The sequence below is a fragment of the Lissotriton helveticus genome, chromosome 12 (genome assembly GCF_964261635.1).
Source record: "Lissotriton helveticus chromosome 12, aLisHel1.1, whole genome shotgun sequence".
In the NCBI taxonomy this organism is placed as follows: Eukaryota; Metazoa; Chordata; class Amphibia; order Caudata; family Salamandridae; genus Lissotriton; species Lissotriton helveticus.
In genome coordinates, this window is record NC_136073.1 from 454,242,865 (window position 1) to 454,261,730 (window position 18,866).

The 18,866-nt window shown below is 47.5% G+C and overlaps 1 protein-coding gene across 5 annotated transcripts in view; it reads left to right on the plus strand.

Annotated features, from left to right (window-relative positions):
* DNAAF1 (dynein axonemal assembly factor 1) overlaps nucleotides 1-18,866 on the plus strand; it is a 504,693-nt gene that overhangs the window by 99,918 nt on the left and 385,909 nt on the right. For all 5 annotated transcript variants that reach the window (XM_078669123.1, XM_078669125.1, XM_078669127.1 and 2 more), the window contains one exon: nucleotides 17,071-17,220. In XM_078669123.1, the coding sequence (XP_078525249.1) occupies nucleotides 17,071-17,220 (150 nt within the window). The remainder of the gene's footprint in view (nucleotides 1-17,070; nucleotides 17,221-18,866) is intronic.

Consider the following 18,866-nt stretch of genomic DNA (forward strand, 5'->3'; position numbering starts at 1 on the left):
GTAACTTATCGTATGCTAATTGAGTAACTTGTGATGTACTTTTACCTCTGATCTCATAAAGAGTGCAGAGGGGTTGTGTTTAGAATAAATACATATATATTTGATATATACCTTGTGTGGTGTCCTTTCATATGGTATTCAAGGGATTATAATTGCTAAAACAGCTTGCTTCACATGCTCTCTGAAGTCTTAGCCTATGACTGCTGGTCCATGCTACCACTAGGATAGCTTGTTTGTAAGGTTGACTTTACAACCACCATCAATAAGGGTCGATTAGACTGGTGCAAGGTGTCCACTAGAACTAGTGGACATCATATGCCAGGCTAACTTCTCACATTGGTGTGCAGCGGATGGGATAAGAGCTTGCTGTTGTTTTACCATATAATCTTAAGATATCATCTGAAAGATCACATTAAGGTACCTGTAGGTACATATAAATCAAGTTCTTATAATACATAAGGTCTAATGAACTTAGCAGTTGTAGGTGGTAAGGGCCTAGCACACCCTGACTACAACTCATTGAGAGGTTCTAGTAGGAAACCATTTAGTGTAGGTAGGTGCACACACCACACATCACTAGAAAATGTCCTTGGAAGCAGGCCCTAGTGGACCTCTTCAAGAAAAAACCCAGAGGGTACCTTCTAAGTATGACTCATTCACCTTTCATGAACTGAGAAGCCTGTGTGCAGTCAGAAAGTTGAGACAAGGACAGAGTCCAACCTTTAACCACCTGGTAGATATCTTAGTGGCTCATGATGTTGAGAATGCATCAGATCCAGGTAACCATGGGGGGAGACAGGGGGGCCATCTCTCAACAGAGGAAAATACTACTGGAGATGATCCAGTGCCCTCTGATGAGGATGATGACCAGGATGCAGCTGATGAAGCTCACCTGGGCAACCTAGGACTATCTGGAGGTGGAGATGTGAAAAGGTAGGGCCGAATTCGACCAAGAACCCTTCAGTGTTTGCCCGGCGTTAGCCGCCTCTCATACCATTCGAGATTACCAAACAAAAAGGCAGGCGCTGGAGACAGAAGGCAGGAAACAGGAGTTTATTCTGACGGAGCAGAACACGTCAAATCAGACAACAGGGTATCTTCTCGAGGTGCTCTAACCGCATCTCTGAGGCCTGGCCTCTTATACACAGGTTTATGGCTTTATTACATATACTGCATCCGTAATGTTTCTTTGAAGGACAGAAAAGACATCCTCGGAATCCCCGGGCCAGGCCCGTTCCCACACACATCTACAGTAGAGTTCCCACCCCGACCTCAGCATGTGGTGGTTATCGCGCAGCTGGACATTCCGCTGGGAACGGGGATGTGTGTGATCAGTCGGATCTTCGGGGTGCGAAAGCATTGATTAATCCCCGCTCCTTTGATGTGAGGCGAGGTCCTACTGTAGGGGGCAATAAACTGCATCTGTTGGGCTAGGTGATGGCCTGGGATCAGGCCGGACAATCTGGCAGGGAGGAAGAGGTTAAAAAAAGGGCCTGTTCTTTGAATGAGATGAAAGAGTGAGGGGGTTCAGCACGGGATGTGGCTCGGAGACAGGGTCGCGTTAGAGGTGTGCTTATGGCCCAAGCAGGAGAGACCGAGGGCTGTCGGGGCGCGGGGGAATGCTTGCGAGGCCGGGGAGTGAGGGGGAGAGACACGCAGGCTATTGGCAGTGGGCAGAGAGGCCACAACACAAAAAATGGCTGCCACTTACGTGCATGGTGGGGCCTAAAAGGGACAAGATGGCGTGGCCACTGTTTCACGATTTTCACTTTACTTTCAACAGTGGCTGGGGTGAACATAAATGAACGCCGCTTATAGATACCTAATTTTAGTCATTTTCCACAGTCCCCAGTTTTTATCATAAGTTAGTTCATTCCTGTTCATGTCACAGGTGAGGGTGTACAAGCTGACATAAGTTATACAATTCGCTTTGGTAGCCCATATGCATTACAGACAGATGGAAATAATTCTGCTATCAATGCAGACAGAATCGTACATAACCATATGTAGTCAATGTGACGGGCGGGGAGACAGTGCATACAAAATTACATTAGCTGCGTCATACGTTAAACCTTGGAGGCGGGGACATTACATTAGACGATGTAGGAGATTCGTTCGAATACAAACATGATGTCATACAAAAAATGTTCTGGCAGGATAAGGGCTATTATCACTTGAGGTCTGGACTCCATGGGGGTCAAAAACTAGACAGCATGTTCATGTGCATAACTGGTGTTCTACAATCATCAAGATACAGAGTTAACGCCTTCTTAGTTATCCATGTACAGTTGGAAGTGACCGATGTAAGGTTTCGAAAGCTCAATTGGGTGGTAATCAAATACAAAGCGGTAGGGAGAGGAATTCAACTTAATACAAGGGACAGTCAAGGGGTGGCAATGTTCGACAAAAAAAGGTTCGTCTTTCCAGTGTCTTATTACAGCGAGCCATCACTGGTAGGCTCTCATTGCTTTTCTTCTTTCGTTGGCACTGTTGAGCACCGGCGGTGGAGCTATGCATCCAGCTCGGATTCAGATTTCGCGTTGCAGGGTGTGGCCACTCTTTGCTCTCGGACCACAGTCCTGTTTGTCCTGTTACCTAACTAATCTACCATAGGTACTTTAGTCGGGGTACCCGTATTCCGTTCTTCTTTCGGGACAAACCCTATTCTACCTTTTGTGCTGTGTTTCTTCTTTAAGTCACGTTCAAAAAAAGAAAAAAACTCCATATGGAAAAAGGGTGATGGGGGCGTGCTTTGGGAGGCCGAGGGAAAAGAGGGTGGAGTGGGATCGGGTCTGAAACGGACCAAGGAGGGCAGAAATTTCAAGCAAGTGGGCCCATCAACCGGGCACAATGGGCTGGGACTTTCGGCACAAGCTCATCAACATGCAGGGGCTTCTGGACAGTCCTTCTTTCCTTCACTTTCCACGTTGAGAATGGTGCCTTGTCCCGCAACTCTTTGCTCTGTGGCTCCACCTTGGTCGAGGTCATTGATATTCCCCGATCTGCAGCCAGGCTGTGCGTCACATCCGGCCCCTCTCCTCCGACGACCGCACGTTATCTTTAAATGAGTACAAAAAAAAAACAAGTCAAAAGAACTGACAGGGGAAGATGTTTACACACTTTAATTTCTCTCCCAACCCCAAGTAGTTGGGGAAACGTTTATTGGTCACGATAGGGTGGATGCTTAGTAACCCTTACATCGGTGTATGCTGTTAACTCATGCATCATGGCTGTGGTGCAGGTCTGCAAGTATCTTTCTATTTTCAAACATCATGTCTGTCTGGTGTCTATTCCTGTCATATTCGCAAGCGTGGCAAGAAGTCTGATATCCAACAATTACATGGTTCATCGAATTCAAAGCGGCTCCTCCAGTAAAGACTTGTGTTTTTCTAAAACACATCCTGTTGAGCTATATTTTTCTTCAAGGTCTGCTAATTCATAAAAAGTGTGAAGTGCTTATTATCATGGGCTTACAGCTACCTTTTCCAGGGAAGGACATACGTTAAGCATCTTTTTTCTTTTTCTTTTCTGACAGCAACGGCTAACTTTTATCAGTTTTTGGACGATTTATCTTTAAAAACAAGGTCATCAGATACAGTCTTTAAGATTTTTCTGGGACGGCTGGTTTACAGAACTGGGACCATTCTGGAAAAATGGGGACGTTTCGGACATTCTACTTTTGTGCAATGGGCGGTGGTAATCCAAATGATGAGGGTGGTGTTACTAAAGCACTAAAACAAAAGCCACTGACATATAGTTCCCTTTTAAGGGTCAGATTAGGGGACATTAGTCGTCTTACCTGTCCTTTCTTTCTCAGCCAATTAAGTTCCATCATTTTACAGAAAGGAGAGGCAGTAACATGGCAAAATACGATCGTTTTGTTTCTGTCAATTTGTTCAAACACTGTCGTGTCTAAAGCCAATTAAACCTGTGCCGGTGAGGTACAGGGTCGTCATTTATTCAAAAGGGGAGCAAGGGAGCCCTCAGAGGGAGAGAGCGTCGTGTGCACCAAATAGGCTATTAGTACACGTCCAACATAAAGAGAGAGAGAGAGGTGTATAATAATAGGTTATTCAGTGCACACACATATAGAACAGTACGGATCGGTTTCACGTATAAAACACAAGCTGAGGGAAAACATAAATTCATAGTTTACGTACACACAAATACCAGACAGGGTGCGACAGTACATACATCAAGTACGGAAACCTAAGACAGAACACAGAGCTATTTTGGGCAAAAGGACTTTGTCATGCATGTTGCGTATTCTCAGTATTCTTTTTAATTCATTTTGGGGGTCGAGCTCTTTGTTCTCCTTCCTTCCTAATAGTAGACAATTTTGTTGGTAACCTCGCTTCAAAAATACTTACTCCTTTTTAATTGGTCGGCCACTAGTCCAGTCGCGCTTATACTCACGATGGGGTCTTCCAACATCTAGCAAATGATGATCCAAGCTGAGGTAAAGGAGGGGTGTCAATCGGACGTGCAATGGTACAATTCTGACTTTTCTATGAGGGTGGAAGGAGAAGGGGTAAATCTAAAAAAATAACAATATCCCTAATATCTGGGCTGAGGGGGGTTTTGGATGAACCCCAACCCGGGGTACTCTTAACTTTTCTTATTTAGTCAGCACATAAATTGACTCACTGGTGCGCATTATTTTGGGTGTACATTTGGGATATCGGTTGGGGTTGGGTTCGTCGTACTAAAATAAACCTTCAAGTTTCTGGTGTAGGCCACTCTCCCATTCGCTAGCTCCAGAGAGAGTCGTTCCTAAGTAAGGAAAGTGCTATATTTTCATTCGTCTTTTACATGCAGGTACCATGTTCGGGCTTAATTTTCCTATCCCATTAACCGTTTCGATCAACGCCTCAATCATACAAAAAGCATTCTTTTATTGACCCAGACGTGCGCCACACATACGCATTCATACCGTACAAATCAGGGCCCATGCGCACATTCATACCATACAATTTTTCATGCTCCCAGAGATAGCTCCTACATATAATGTACCGTCTCACAGAGCTAGCCTATTTTCCTCGCGTGGAACACGGTGCGGTTTTAGGTCTTCTCCATACTTCAGCTGAAATTCCGATGTAACCTGCAAAAAGGAAAAGAGGGGGGGGCAACGTTCAAAGCCCATCAACGCGCATAAACTCGAAAATGTTTTTACCTACCACGTACTTGACTTATCTCTCTGGGACGCAGTCCCTTATGTCTCAACATTGAGGCCCAGAGGAACTGGTAGTGCGGTAAAGATAACCAATGGTAGTCTGTTCATTACATAGATCGCCCGAGGGCGGTAGTACAGACCGCGTGTAGGGGAGGGTCAAAGGTCAGGGGTATTCAGTATAAGGTGGGGGGTGACGGATTCATGTTTTCATTCGAGCAAAAGAAAAGGTTTACGGTGGTATAGGGTCGTTCCTTTTCGCAGAGCATGGTATTTAAAAAAACAAACCTATCAATCTAAAATGACTGTTACGATGCTAGTTCCATATATTTTTCTTTTAAAACCTTGATTGTAAAAATGTCAGCATTCAAATACAGTCCTCCAACCATACAGGTCGGCCACGGGGCAGACGGGAAACGCATGAGGTAAGGAGAGATTACACTGTAGTATAGGAGTACGTAACGAGCGAGCCATTTATTTGGAAAAAACTAAACGTGACAAACGGTTGCAGGATCAGTGAAGGTTGATTTTATAATTGAAAGTAAAACAGGATCAGTTACAATAAAATCGTTCATACGCATACCATGGGCGAGTATCATGAGTAACATTTACTTCGGAGCTTAAATAATACAATAATCAATAGTAAATAAACCCGACATCAATAGGGTTGTCCGCATGCTCAGTACACTTCCCCACCCGCCATGTGCACAAAGACCGCATACATCCCCCATAACATCAAGGCTAAGTAACTAGAATCGTCATAAGGAGTTGCAAGTCCCGCCCATACTGGCGCCATTTTGGTCGAGGCTAGGCGGGTCCAGAGTATAGTTCGAATGCCTCCAATAACTAGCGGCCGGACCAGAATCCCTTTCGGCAGTTCAAAAAATTCCGTTAACGCCAGCAGAGGGGACAGGCGGCATGAACCGCGACTTAAAGGCGAGGAAGGCAAAATCTTTCCTACCGGGTCACGCTGAGGTCCCACCGGAACTGATCGAGTTGGCAGTCTACAGTGTCTCTTAATAATTCGGACAAAGGCTGGTGTTAGCATGAGAGCGCCACCATCTTGTGACAACGTTGTGGCCACTCCGGAGAGCGGGACAGCAGGCGTATCCCTCCACAGATACGTTGAATCAGTCTTTCCTTCGGTACCAGATGTGGATAAGGCGGCGGTCGCCCGGGGCAGCGGCATATCCATGGGGGATAGTCGAGCAACAGTGGCGGTTGCCCCCACCGGAAGCCCGCGGGAGTCGAGGGGCAACGACTCTCGTAGAATCTTTAAAACTGAGAGGACGTCTTCAAGAGTGGGGCTCATGCCCGAGCAGGCAAGCATCCGAGTTCCAAGGTAGCCCAGAGCCATCCTAATGGACCAGGCCCAAATCCGGGGTGTCGGCCGCCATCTTGAGAGCCCCCCAGCAGCTGCCCTTCACCATGGCCACCGGAGCGGCCTCTCCCGGTCAGCCAGCCGTGGGGGGGTCCGCGAGTGGAACGCTAATGGCAGTCTTGGTGCAGGAGAGGAACCTCCATCTGGAGGTGGAGGGGGAGAGGGGGCCGTCCGCGCAGCCTCTCCGTGGGCGCCCAACGCCATCTCCGGGCGCCCCGCGCCATCTCCTGGCGCAGGTATAAAAAAATGGCTGGACCAGGCAAGAAAGGGGGGAGCCATCAGCAAGGCATCCCCCGCACACAACTTGCTGGACATCACCTCTGGATGATCCGGGGACGGGTCTTGGCGCATTGGGTAGCCTCCGGCCTATTCGCACAACGGGCCGCCACCGACGCTACCTCGCCGGCTGATGGCTTTTGTATACTTTTATAGCCCAAAGCCAACTAAAAAGTAGACCAAAGTAGCCCAACATTGAAGGCGGGACAGGAACAGCGTTAAGCAGACAGCGAATGCGTTGGGTTTTTTGTTGCAGCCGGCTGCCATGTGAATAGTTGTTTAATAAAAAGTTTTAAATAGTTGTTTAATAAAACGTTTTAACATGTTACTTTGCTGGAGTGTTGTATTTATTTATAATATTTGCATAGGGTTTGTCGTTATTTGGGCGGGGTGGGCGGTGGAGCCGAGCTGTCTTGCAGCCATCATGGCGTCGAGCTCGGTTCTCCTCACTAGTTTCATATTTCTCATGAGGGGTTGTTCCTAATGTTTCTATTTTAGCGGGGTCAAAAAGATCCCATCAGTGGCCTACTGATTTTGTTCGATTCCTTTTGTTTTCCCTAACGATTTTTATGTTATAGTTTGCTAGCACGATACAACGGCTAATCCGCATTTTTATATATATGTCCTTTTTATTAGGGGTGTCCTCCGGTGGAGCCGGATGATCTACCTCTAATAAGCGGTCCGGGTTGAACCAACTACCAACAAACGGGGCGAAGATAGGCATGACGGGTTACAAAGGGGACAAAAGTCTGCACTACCTATCCTTCACTATCCGCAAAGACTAAACAGAGTATTGCGACTCTGTGCTTATTTGTGAATAGAGAATAACCCAAAGAGAACCAATTCCGAACAATCAATGTGTTCGGATAAACAATCAATCAAATGAGGGATAAAAATAGGCACGACGGATTACAATGGGGGCAAAAGCCTGCGTTACCTATCCTTCACTATCTGCAAAGACTAAACAGAGTATTGCGACTCTGTGCTTGTTTGCAAATAGAGAATGATCCAAAGAGAACCAATTCCGAACGATCAATGTTCAGATAAACAATCAATCAAATGAGGGATAAAAATAGGCACGACGGATTACAATGGGGGCAAAAGCCTGCGTTACCTATCCTTCACTATCTGCAAAGACTAAACAGAGTATTGCGACTCTGTGCTTGTTTGCAAATAGAGAATGATCCAAAGAGAACCAATTCCAAAACAGTAAATGCTTGGATAACAATCAATCAAATGGAGAGGGAGGCAGGCACGACGGATTACAATGGGGGCAAAGGCCTGCGTTACCTACCCTTCACTATCTGCAAAGACTAAACAGAGTATTGCGACTCTGTGCTTGTTTGCAAATAGAGAATCTCTCAGAAACAATCAAATGAGTAATACTAGTATTTTCAAACAATCAAACAATCAATTCGCAATTTGTCGTGTTACACGACCTTACCCGGACCGCATGGACCGTTTCTCGTCTTCCGCTTCCAGCGCCTGATCGTCCTTTATTCTCCGTAATTGCTGTGGCACTCCTGATGGTTCCCAGTCAGGACCGTAGATCACTCGAGAGAGAGGTCTGCTCGGAACCAGTGAAGTTCGGATGATCGGCTGCCAGACGAGGGTCTATCGGGCAGGTGCACTTCCCGATCGTTGCAGTCGTTCACTCTGTCGTTGGGACCTCTCCCACTGGATCCACGTGTCACTGATGGGCCCCACGTTTGGGACGCCAATTGTGAAAAGGTAGGCCCGAATTCGACCAAGAGCCCTTCAGTGTTTGCCCGGCGTTAGCCGCCTCTCATACCATTCGAGATTACCAAACAAAAAGGCAGGCGCTGGAGACAGAAGGCAGGAAACAGGAGTTTATTCCGACGTAGCAAAACACGTCAAATCAGACAACAGGGTATCTTCTCGAGGTGCTCTAACCGCATCTCTGAGGCCTGGCCTCTTATACACAGGTTTATGGCTTTATTACATATACTGCATCCGTAATGTTTCTTTGAAGGACAGAAAAGACATCCTCGGAATCCCCGGGCCAGGCCCATTCCCACACACATCTACAGTAGAGTTCCCACCCCGACCTCAGCATGTGGTGGTTATCGCGCAGCTGGACATTCCGCTGGGAACGGGGATGTGTGTGATCAGTCGTATCTTCGGGGTGCGAAAGCATTGATTAATCCCCGCTCCTTTGATGTGAGGCGAGGTTCTACTGTAGGGGGCAATAAACTGCATCTGTTGGGCTAGGTGATGGCCTGGGATCAGGCCGGACAATCGGGCAGGGAGGAAGAGGTTAAAAAAAGGGCCTGTTCTTTGAATGAGATGAAAGAGTGAGTGGGTTCAGCACGGGATGTGGCTCGGAGACAGGGTCGCGTTAGAGGTGTGCTTATGGCCCAAGCAGGAGAGACCGGGGGCTGTCGGGGCGCGGGGGAATGCTTGCGAGGCCGGGGAGTGAGGGGGAGAGACACGCAGGCTATTGGCAGTGGGCAGAGAGGCCACGACACAAAAAATGGCTGCCACTTACGTGCATGGTGGGGCCTAAAAGGGACAAGATGGCGTGGCCACTGTTTCACGATTTTCACTTTACTTTCAACAGTGCCTGGGGTGAACATAAATGAACGCCGCTTATAGATACCTAATTTTAGTCATTTTCCACAGAGAGGGGCATGGTAGCTCCCCCTCTATCCTTCCAGATAGGCCTAACAATGGAACCAGAACGCCCAGATCACTGTCCAGTGGTTCTGATCATTCTGATTCCTCAGTAGGGTCCAGTGCCTCTGCTTTGAAGAGGATGACTTCCCCTCAGAGGAGAGAGCACAAAGCTAGGATGAAGGAGTCAAGCGTAGGGTCAAGAGGCAAGAAGTTGCCCTTACAAAAGAGACCCTAGCTCTTGAAAGAGAGAAAAAATTGTGTGGGCTAGACCCCACTGGTGGCAGCATAGTACCTAGAGATAGGGAGAGGTCTCATGACCATAGAAACCTGAACAAGATTGTCCCTCCCTATCAGGTTGGGGATGACATCCACAAGTGGATAACTGCATTGGAAAGGGCCTGCAAAGTGCAAAAGGTCCCCAAGGAGCAGTGGGCAGCAATCTTGTGGCTCTCTTTTGCAGACAAAGGTAGCGATAAGCTCCTGACAGTTAGTGAACAGGATGCTGACAACTACAATGTCCTGAAGAGTGCTCTGATAGATGGGTTTGGCTTAACCACTGAACAGTACAGGTTGCTGTTCAGAGATACCCAGAAGACACAGACTCAGGACTGGACTGACTTTGTAGATTTTGCTACTAAGGCTCTGAAAGGCTGGTTACTGGGCAGTAAGGTCAATGACTATACAGGATTGTATAATTTAATTATGAGAGAACTAATTCTTAACAACTGTCAGAACCAGTTATTGCATCAGCACCTGCTTGACTCTGATCTGACATCTCCCCAAGAATTGGGTAAGAAGGCAGACAAATGGGTCAGAACCAGGGTGAAGCAGAAGGTACAGAACCAAGGTGGCGATCAGAAGAAGCAAGACCAAAAGGGTGGGAAGAAAACAAAAGACCAGAAGTCATCTCAAGGTCCCCAAAAAGCTTCTAATGGTGGGGGTTCCCAACCTGCAAAACAGAAAGAAGGTCCTAAGAAACCATGGTGCAAAGTATGTAAGGTAAATACTCACTGGACCAGTGAATGCACCAAGAAGGAGGCAGCTCCAGCCACCATTGCCCCTAAGGCAACTGTTCCCCCTAGTACAGCTAATAGTGGTGGTTCTCAACAGAAGGGTGTAGTAGGGTTAACCCTGGGAACTGAGATGGATTCTGGCTTAGTCAGAATACCAACTCAAGATGTTCTTGTCTGTGATATGGACATGGCTATGTCCTCTACAGTGAGCCCCAGTAACTTGGGCAAGTACAGACAGACTCCTTTAATTAATAACAAAGTGGCTCAGGCCTACAGGGACACATGTGTTAGTGTCACAATGGTGACACCCAGCTTTGTGCACCCTGGACAGATCATACTAGGTGACAATTACCTAGTGACCAATGCAGGCAATGTCACTACCACCCATAGTATGGCAATTGTTAATTTCTCCTGGGGAGGGGTAACTGGCCTCAAAAGAGTTGTTGTTAGTTCAGACCTCCCTGTAGAATGTTTGCTTGACAATGACCTAGAATCTTCAGTCTGGTCTGAAGTGGAGTATAGGACTCATGCAGAGATGTTAGGTATATCAGCACATGTCCTTGCTGTGACCAGGTCACAGGTCAAAAATTGCAACACTGAATAGGCCCTGGATCCTGAAATAATGGACCAGTTGCCTACCAGGAGGAAAAACAGTAGGGTTAAGGCAGTGCCTTCCCCCTTGCCTCAGGAAGAGGATCAGCCTTCTCAGGAAGCTGGTTGTGAGACCCAGGAGGGAATTGTCCTAGAAGAGCTTGAGCCTGATCAGGTTGAGTTTCTTGGGACAGGGGGACCCTACAGGGCAGATCTGAGGCAGGCGCAGTTGGACTGCCTTCTCTTGAACCCCTCAGACAGCAAGCTGCTGGGAATGCTAGTGGGACCTACAAAGTCTATTGGGATGAGGGGCTCCTGTATTCAGAGGCTAGAGACCCCATGCCTGGTGCTTCCAGGAGGTTAGTCATACCTTTGGCATTCAGGGGCTTCCTTCTCACACTAGCCCATGATATTCCCCTTGCAGGAAATCTTGGCCACAACAAGACTTGGGACAGACTTGTCCCTCACTTTCACTGGCCCCACATGTCAGAAGACACCAAGGAGTTTTGTCGCTCCTGTGTCACCTACCAAGCCAGTGGCAAATCAGGTGGCACCACAAAGGCCCCCCAAATACCACTACCTATGGTGGGGGTTCCCTTTGAAAGAGTAGGGATTGACATTGTTGGACCAATGGATCCCCAGCCACTGGGCACAGGTTTATTCTGGTGGTAGTGGATTATGCCACCAGATACCCAGAAGCTGTTCCCCTAAGGACCACAACAGCACCTGTTGTGGCAAGAGCCCTCCTGGGAGTTTTCTCAAGAGTGGGTTTTCCAAAGGAGGTTGTCTCAGACAGAGGTGCAAACTTTATGTCTGGATATTTGACTGCTTTGTGGAAGGAGTGTGGAGTGAACTACAAGTTCACCACACCCTATCATCCACAGTGCAATGGTCTGGTGGAGAGATTCAACAAGACTTTAAAGGGCATGATCAAGGGTTTACCTGAAAAGCTTAGGCGAAGATGGGACATACTGCTGCCTGCCTTTTATTTGCTTAGAGAGAGGTCCCACAGAAGGGGCTTGGCTACAGGCCTTTTGAGCTTCTGTTTGGGCATCCTGTACGGGGACCCCTTTGTCTGGTGAAGGAGGGATGGGAGTTACCTCTCAAACCTCCCAAACAAGACATCGTGGATTATGTACTTGGTCTCCGCTCCAGGATGACTGAGTATATGAAAAAGGCATCCAAAAACCTTGAGGCTAGCCAGGAATTACAGAAAGCCTGGCATGACCAAAAGGCTGTGCTGATTGTTTCCCAGTCAGGACAAAAAGTGTGGGTGTTGGAGCCAGTGGTCCCAGCAGCTCTCCAAGACAAATTGTCTGGACCCCACACTATTGTTGAGCAAAAGGGAGAGGTAACCTATTTGGTTGATCTTGGAACTCCCAGGAGCCCCCACAGGGTGCTTCGTATCAACAGATTGAAACCATATGTTGACAGGGCAGACATGGGCTTGCTCATTGCTACAGATGAGGGACAGGAGGAGGAGAGTGACCCTCTCCCAGACCTGCTTTCTCAGAACCCTGATGATGGTTCAGTTGATGGTGTAGCCTTGGCAGGCAGCCTCACTGACCAACAGCAACAGGTCTGCAGACAAGTTCTACAGTCCTACAGACATATATTTTCTCTGACTCCAAGCCAGACTACCTGGTGCACTCATGAAGTGGACACTGGGGACAGTCTGCCTGTTAAAAGTAAGATTTACAGGCAACCTGATCATGTCATGACTGTATCAGGATAGAGGTCCAAAAGATGTTGGAGTTGGGAGTCATTGAACCCTCAGAGAGCCCTTGGGCCAGTCCTGTAGTCCTGGTGCCTAATCCTCACACCCAAGATGGTAAGAGAGAGATGAGGTTTTGCGTGGATTACAGAGGCCTCAATGCGGTCACTAGGACAGATGCCCACCAAATACCAAGGACAGATGAACTAATTGACAGATTGGCATCTGCCAAGTTTTTGAGTACATTTGACTTGACAGCTGGCTACTGGCAGATCAGACTAGCTGATGATGCAAAAGCCAAAACAGCATTTTCAACCCCAGGAGGACATTATCAATTTGTGGTAATGCCCTTTGGTCTGAAAAATGTACCTGCCACATTCCAAAGATTGGTGAACCAAGTCCTCTCAGGTCTGGATGACTACTGTGCAGCTTATCTAGATGATATTGCTGTCTTTAGCTCCACTTGGGAAGATCACCTGATCCACCTGAAAAATGTTTTGGAGGCCCTGCAAAAGGCAGGCCTAACTATCAAGGCTACCAAGTGCCAGATAGGGCAGAGCAAGGTTGTATACCTGGGCCACCTTGTAGGTGGAGGTCAGGTTCAACCATTGGAGACCAAGATCCAGACCATAAAGGACTGGACTGCTCCCACCACCCAGACACAGGTCAGAGCTTTCTTGGGCCTGACTGGGTACTACAGGAAATTTGTCAAGGGGTATGGTTCCTTAGTGACACCCATAATGACTTAACTTCAAAGAAAATGCAAAAGAACGTTCAGTGGACAGTAAGCTGTCAAAAGGCATTTGATGACCTGAAGCAGGCCATGTGCACTGCTCCTATTCTGCAAAGTCCAGACTACTCCAAAGAATTCATTGTTCAAACATATGCTTCTGAGTTGGGTGTAGGTGCTGTTCTTTCACAACTGAATAAAGATGGTCAAGACCAGCCAGATCTTTTATTAGCAGAAGGCTGACCCTTAGAGTGAAACGTTGGTCAGCTATTGAGAGGGAGGCCTTTGCTGTGGTTTGGGCACTAAAGAAGCTGAGGCCATACTTGTTTGGTACTCACTTCAAGATTCAGACAGACCATAAGCCCCTCTTGTGGCTAAATCAGATGAAGGGTGAAAATCCCAAACTGCTTTTGTGGTCCATGTCCCTACAGGGGATGGACTTTACAGTGGAACATAGACCTGGGACTGAACATGCTAATGAAGATGGACTCTCCAGATATTTCCACTTAGAACATGTGGACTCAACTGGTCAAGGTTAGTTTAGTGTCCCTGCGTTTGGGGGAGGGGGGGTTGTGTAGGAGAGTAGGGTCTGCTTCCTATGGTCACCCCCACTTTTTGCTGTGATTATCTGTTTTTTCGACTTTAGTGTGGCTGTGGGCCTGCTAATCAGACCCACAGCCTAGCTGTTCTCTCTCTAAATTGATACCATGTACTTTAGGTACATACCAGATTGGGTATTGGGTCACCTTTGTGAGTCCCTGTATAGTGTACCATAGGTACCCAGGGCATAGGTGCATCCAAGGCCTACCAGGGGCTGCAGCATGTATTATGCCACCCCTGGCTGACCCTCCAAACTGACACCACAGGTTGATCACTCAGCTTGGGTAAGGTGGGGTAATCACCCCTTACTTAGATATAATATACCTATATCTACCTTATATATAGACACATATTCACCTATAAGTCACTCCTATGGTAGGCCTCGCCAATCCTGGAGGCAGAGTGTTTTTATTGTGAGAGGGTGCCCTAGCATGAGCTGAGCCCCACTGCAGCTTTCGGAACCATCTCCGTATAGCTGTTCTATGATATAGCCATACCATATACTCTTAAATGCATTATAATCCTCGCGGTTAATGCTAACTTTGGTTTGGCTTTATCAAAACATGTCGTGTAAGGTGTCAAACACTTTGGAATACTACCCCCCTCGCCAGTTCTTGTGGCGGGGGTAGCATTCCACCCTTCTAGAGGGAAAAGACATGTATGTTACTGCTTTACCCGGTTAAAGTTAAACAGAGCCTCAGCATCACAAAAGGGATGCTGCTGCCACAGACACGAGTCTGACCTCCTGTTGCTGGGGAAAACACCAACAAGGGCAGCCTGGACAATAGGTTTCTTGTCCAGGGAGGTGCCAGCACCTCCCCAGACAGGGGTTTTGTGTATTGGGGCAGGGAGGGCTGCATTCAGTGAATGCATCTAGACACTGCCTGGGGCACACAATGTGCTCCATGCATAGCCCGGTTCAAACCAGTTGCTGGGGCACTCCAGCCCCAGCTCTGGCGCGAAACTGGACAAAGAGAAAGGGGTGTAACCACCCCCTTCTCAGGTCCACCCATAGGAGGGACCTAGGCAGGTAATCCAGCCCCTTAGCTTAGTATAAGTATAGGAGCTGTGTCCCCAGGACTTGAGATTATCCTGGAAAGAAATGTTGATACAGAACTCTTGGACCTTCGACATTCTATTCTGACTAGAAGATGGAAGACATCTCCCTTGTGGTCAAGGACTGACCACCCTGTGCAAACAGGCACCACCAGTAACTTGCTGGTCTGCTTTGTCGATGCTCCCGCCGGAACCCGAAGACTCAGCGCCACAGGAACTGGACTCTCAGACTTCTCTAACTCCAACCCACATCCACAGCAAAGCTGAGACCCGTGGCGGACAGGAGAGACGTGGGACCGGACACCCTGGACATCCTGCATTTTGCTAACTACTCAACTACTGAGGTACCCTCGCAGTTGTGCATTGGGGTATGAGAAGCCCCAGACCTGGGTGCCATTTGCATCGAAGCTCAGCCCTCCACACTCCACGAGTGCCGCGTGGGGCCCGCTTTTGCATTTCAGCTTGACGCGTCTTCCCGGTTCACAACCCGTTGGCTAGTGAGCCCCCTGAAGACTTTCCTTTGGAACTAAACTACTTTTCTGGTTGCTCCAGGCTTGCTCCAGCTTCCCTTCAAAGGAGAAGCTCCACAGACCTTGCTGGTCTGCAACAAAGCCAATCTCGACATCCTGCGTGGGTTGCGTTTGCAAGGGCTTGTTGGGTCCAATCCAGATACCGACACCGCAGTCAACTAGATCCGTCGTGGGACAGCTCGAATCCAGCGCCTGGTTATCGTCGATGCCTCCTGGACCTCGTGGTTGAAGAGACAAGCTCACCTTTTCCACCTTCAAGCACGTGACATCGCCTGGTATCTTCCTGGTTCCTTCCTGGTCACTGGCTAGTGACCCAGACTCTGTCCCCTCTGCTTTCAGGTTCTTCACATCACCGATCCACCCTTGGATCCACCCGGACAATTTTCCTCTGGTCGCCTTCAGCACTTCTTTGCAGATCTCCATAGAAAACGACCACAAAACCAGACACCAAAGGCACCTACGCACCCGGCTTCCCTGGGTGAGGTAGCACGAGTACTCTGGTGCTCCCATGGGTCTTGACTCTCGAAGTGTCCTAGTATAAAGGTTTTTTTTCGTAGTCCATCCGGAAGTGTCCTTAAACAGTAACTTTGTAACTTCTTCGTTTCCCATTATAAGGCACGCGTCTCCCGTGGGCATCCTACTTCCTACCCTTTGGTTGTTTAGTGTAGTCCCAGCTATTCTACAGGCCCTAGGCCTGCTTTCTAACTCTCACGTGGTTCTTATACCACTTCCTTAGTATATGGTTTGTGAGGCCCCTAGGGCATAACTGTATTTGTGCAACTTATCGTATGCTAATTGAGTAACTTGTGATGTACTTTTACCTCTGACCTCATAAAGAGTGCAGAGGGGTTGTGTTTAGAATAAATACATATATATTTGATATAAACCTTGTGTGGTGTCCTTTCATATGGTATTCAAGGGATTATAATTGGTAAAGCAGCTTGCTTCACATGCTCTCTGAAGTCTTAGCCTATGACTGCTGGTCCATGCTACCACTAGGATAGCTTGTCTATAAGGTTGACTTTACAACCACCATCAATAAGGATTGATTAGACTGGTGCAAGGTGCCCACTAGAACTAGTGGACATCATATGCCAGGCTAACTTCTCACAAAGGGGATACCAGAAAGCTATCTTAGAGCTTATTTGCGTTCCAAGGCTCAATTAAAGGAAATTTAACTGCACCATAATGAACTGCCTTAGATTAATATTGTTTCTGGTAGGGAGAAAGTGAAAATATGTCTTTTTTATCTGAAGCAAATAAACATTAAGACTTCCACAAAGGTATAGTAGCTAGAAAGCGTTTCCTGGATGTGTTTAATTAATGAGTCTTCACATTAATGGAGATGTACCATTTGTGCTTTACTTTACAGAACCAAAAATGAATCTAGAACAAGCAGAACCAAAAATGTCAGAGCAACCCATGGAAGATGTGTCACTGAACACTGAAAGAGAAACCATGATCGAGATGGTGGAAAATAGAGGCTCCCCAAAAGAGAAAGAAGTGGCTTCTGATAAAATGGGTAAAGGAAATATGAAATAGATTGCAACAGTTATTTTTATGTATGGCCTTGACATGTTTCATTATTAAAGTTTTTGTTTTAATAGATGAAATGTTTTTCAGATGGAACAGACCAATATATTTTGAAAATTCAGGCCTTATCATTGTCAGCTAAAGTTATTAAGGTGCATCAAGCTTTTTCAGAAAGACAGGTGTGGGTGCCCATAGACCAGTATATCAGGGGCCGTATTACATAAAGTGCCCTGGGGGCGCAATGGGCGTTTGCGCCTGGTTTGTCTGCCCCCTGGGCAATTTAGTATTACTGATAGCACTGGCTCACATAAAGTTCACATATCTGCAGGGGAATTCCCTGTTTTGCATGGGGGCGAGCCCCATGCAAATGAGGGAATCCCTTTGCCTCCGCGCACGCGCTGTATTACAGACGTGGGTGCAGATCCAAAGAGCCCTTAGGAAGCGCACTGAGTGTGTGCCATCTAAAAGGTGGCTCACTGTCAGTGCGCCCCATAATGGCAGCCGTCTGGAAGGGGGAAAGGGGGTCCCATGGACCCCCCAGACATCCCCTTGCAGGCGGGTGCAGTCAGTCAGTCTAAGTGGAGTAGTGTGGCTCACTGGTTAGAGGCAGCAGGCCTGAGAGCAGAAGTCAGCCCGGGACCAGGGTTCAATTCCCGACGCGGCAGGGTCATGGACCTTGGTCAGCGGACTTGATAATTCTCGCTTCGGTGTTTACTCTAATCAGGGGTTCCACTCGGCAACTCTGGGCATTAGCTTGCCTAATCTCCACAACGGCCCCACCAATTCCGGGGATGCCTGGCTCCACCGTGGGGACTCCCAGCAAGGGACCATCCCACAGGGAAAGCCAGGACGGGTTCCCCAGAGTTATACAGCGCCGGGACGCCCCGTTGCTGGGGCAGCTGTGCGCTTTACAAGTATACTACATTTACATTTACATTTACATTTACATTTATATTTAATCCCCCTCAAAATTGCGGGCAGGTTGCCACCTACACTGTGAAAATACAGAGCAGCTGTAAAGCAGCCGCTCTGTTTTTCATAGGAACGCGCTGCCCCAGGTGCTGTATGAGTTTGCAATGCCCTGGGGGCAGCACATTCATGGTCATAGGGTGCATTTTCACTGTTTGCGCCCAGCGCACCTTTTTAAAGGTGCGCCCTGCGCAAACAATGAAAATGTGTATTTACCATAATATGGCCCCAAAGAGTTTATTGTTTGCAAGTAGTATTCAAGACACTGGCAATTTACAAAATGAATTATGTTTCATGCACATATGAATAGCTAAATAGCTACTTTTTCACAGACCTGTTCTCATCCTCTCGGGTCCAACTCCTGGTATTTGCTTACAATTCCATATGTGTCTATGTCTACAATTCAACAGTGCTAGCCTTTCTTTAATCCTCCCTCATTTCAGCTGTTTGTAAACTAATTATATTACCCAAGACCCTTTGTGGGTGAGTGGGGTTGCCTTAGAACAGGGCGTTTTTGAATTGGTTCTATAGTAAGTCCTACTGAAGAAGCGACTTGTGGCTGTGACAAAAGTATAAAAACCCTCATGCACTAATACTGTGTTCTTCATCAGCTTTCCCATGTTACACAGAGAGCTGTGAAGCCATCGAGACGAATACTTTCAAACA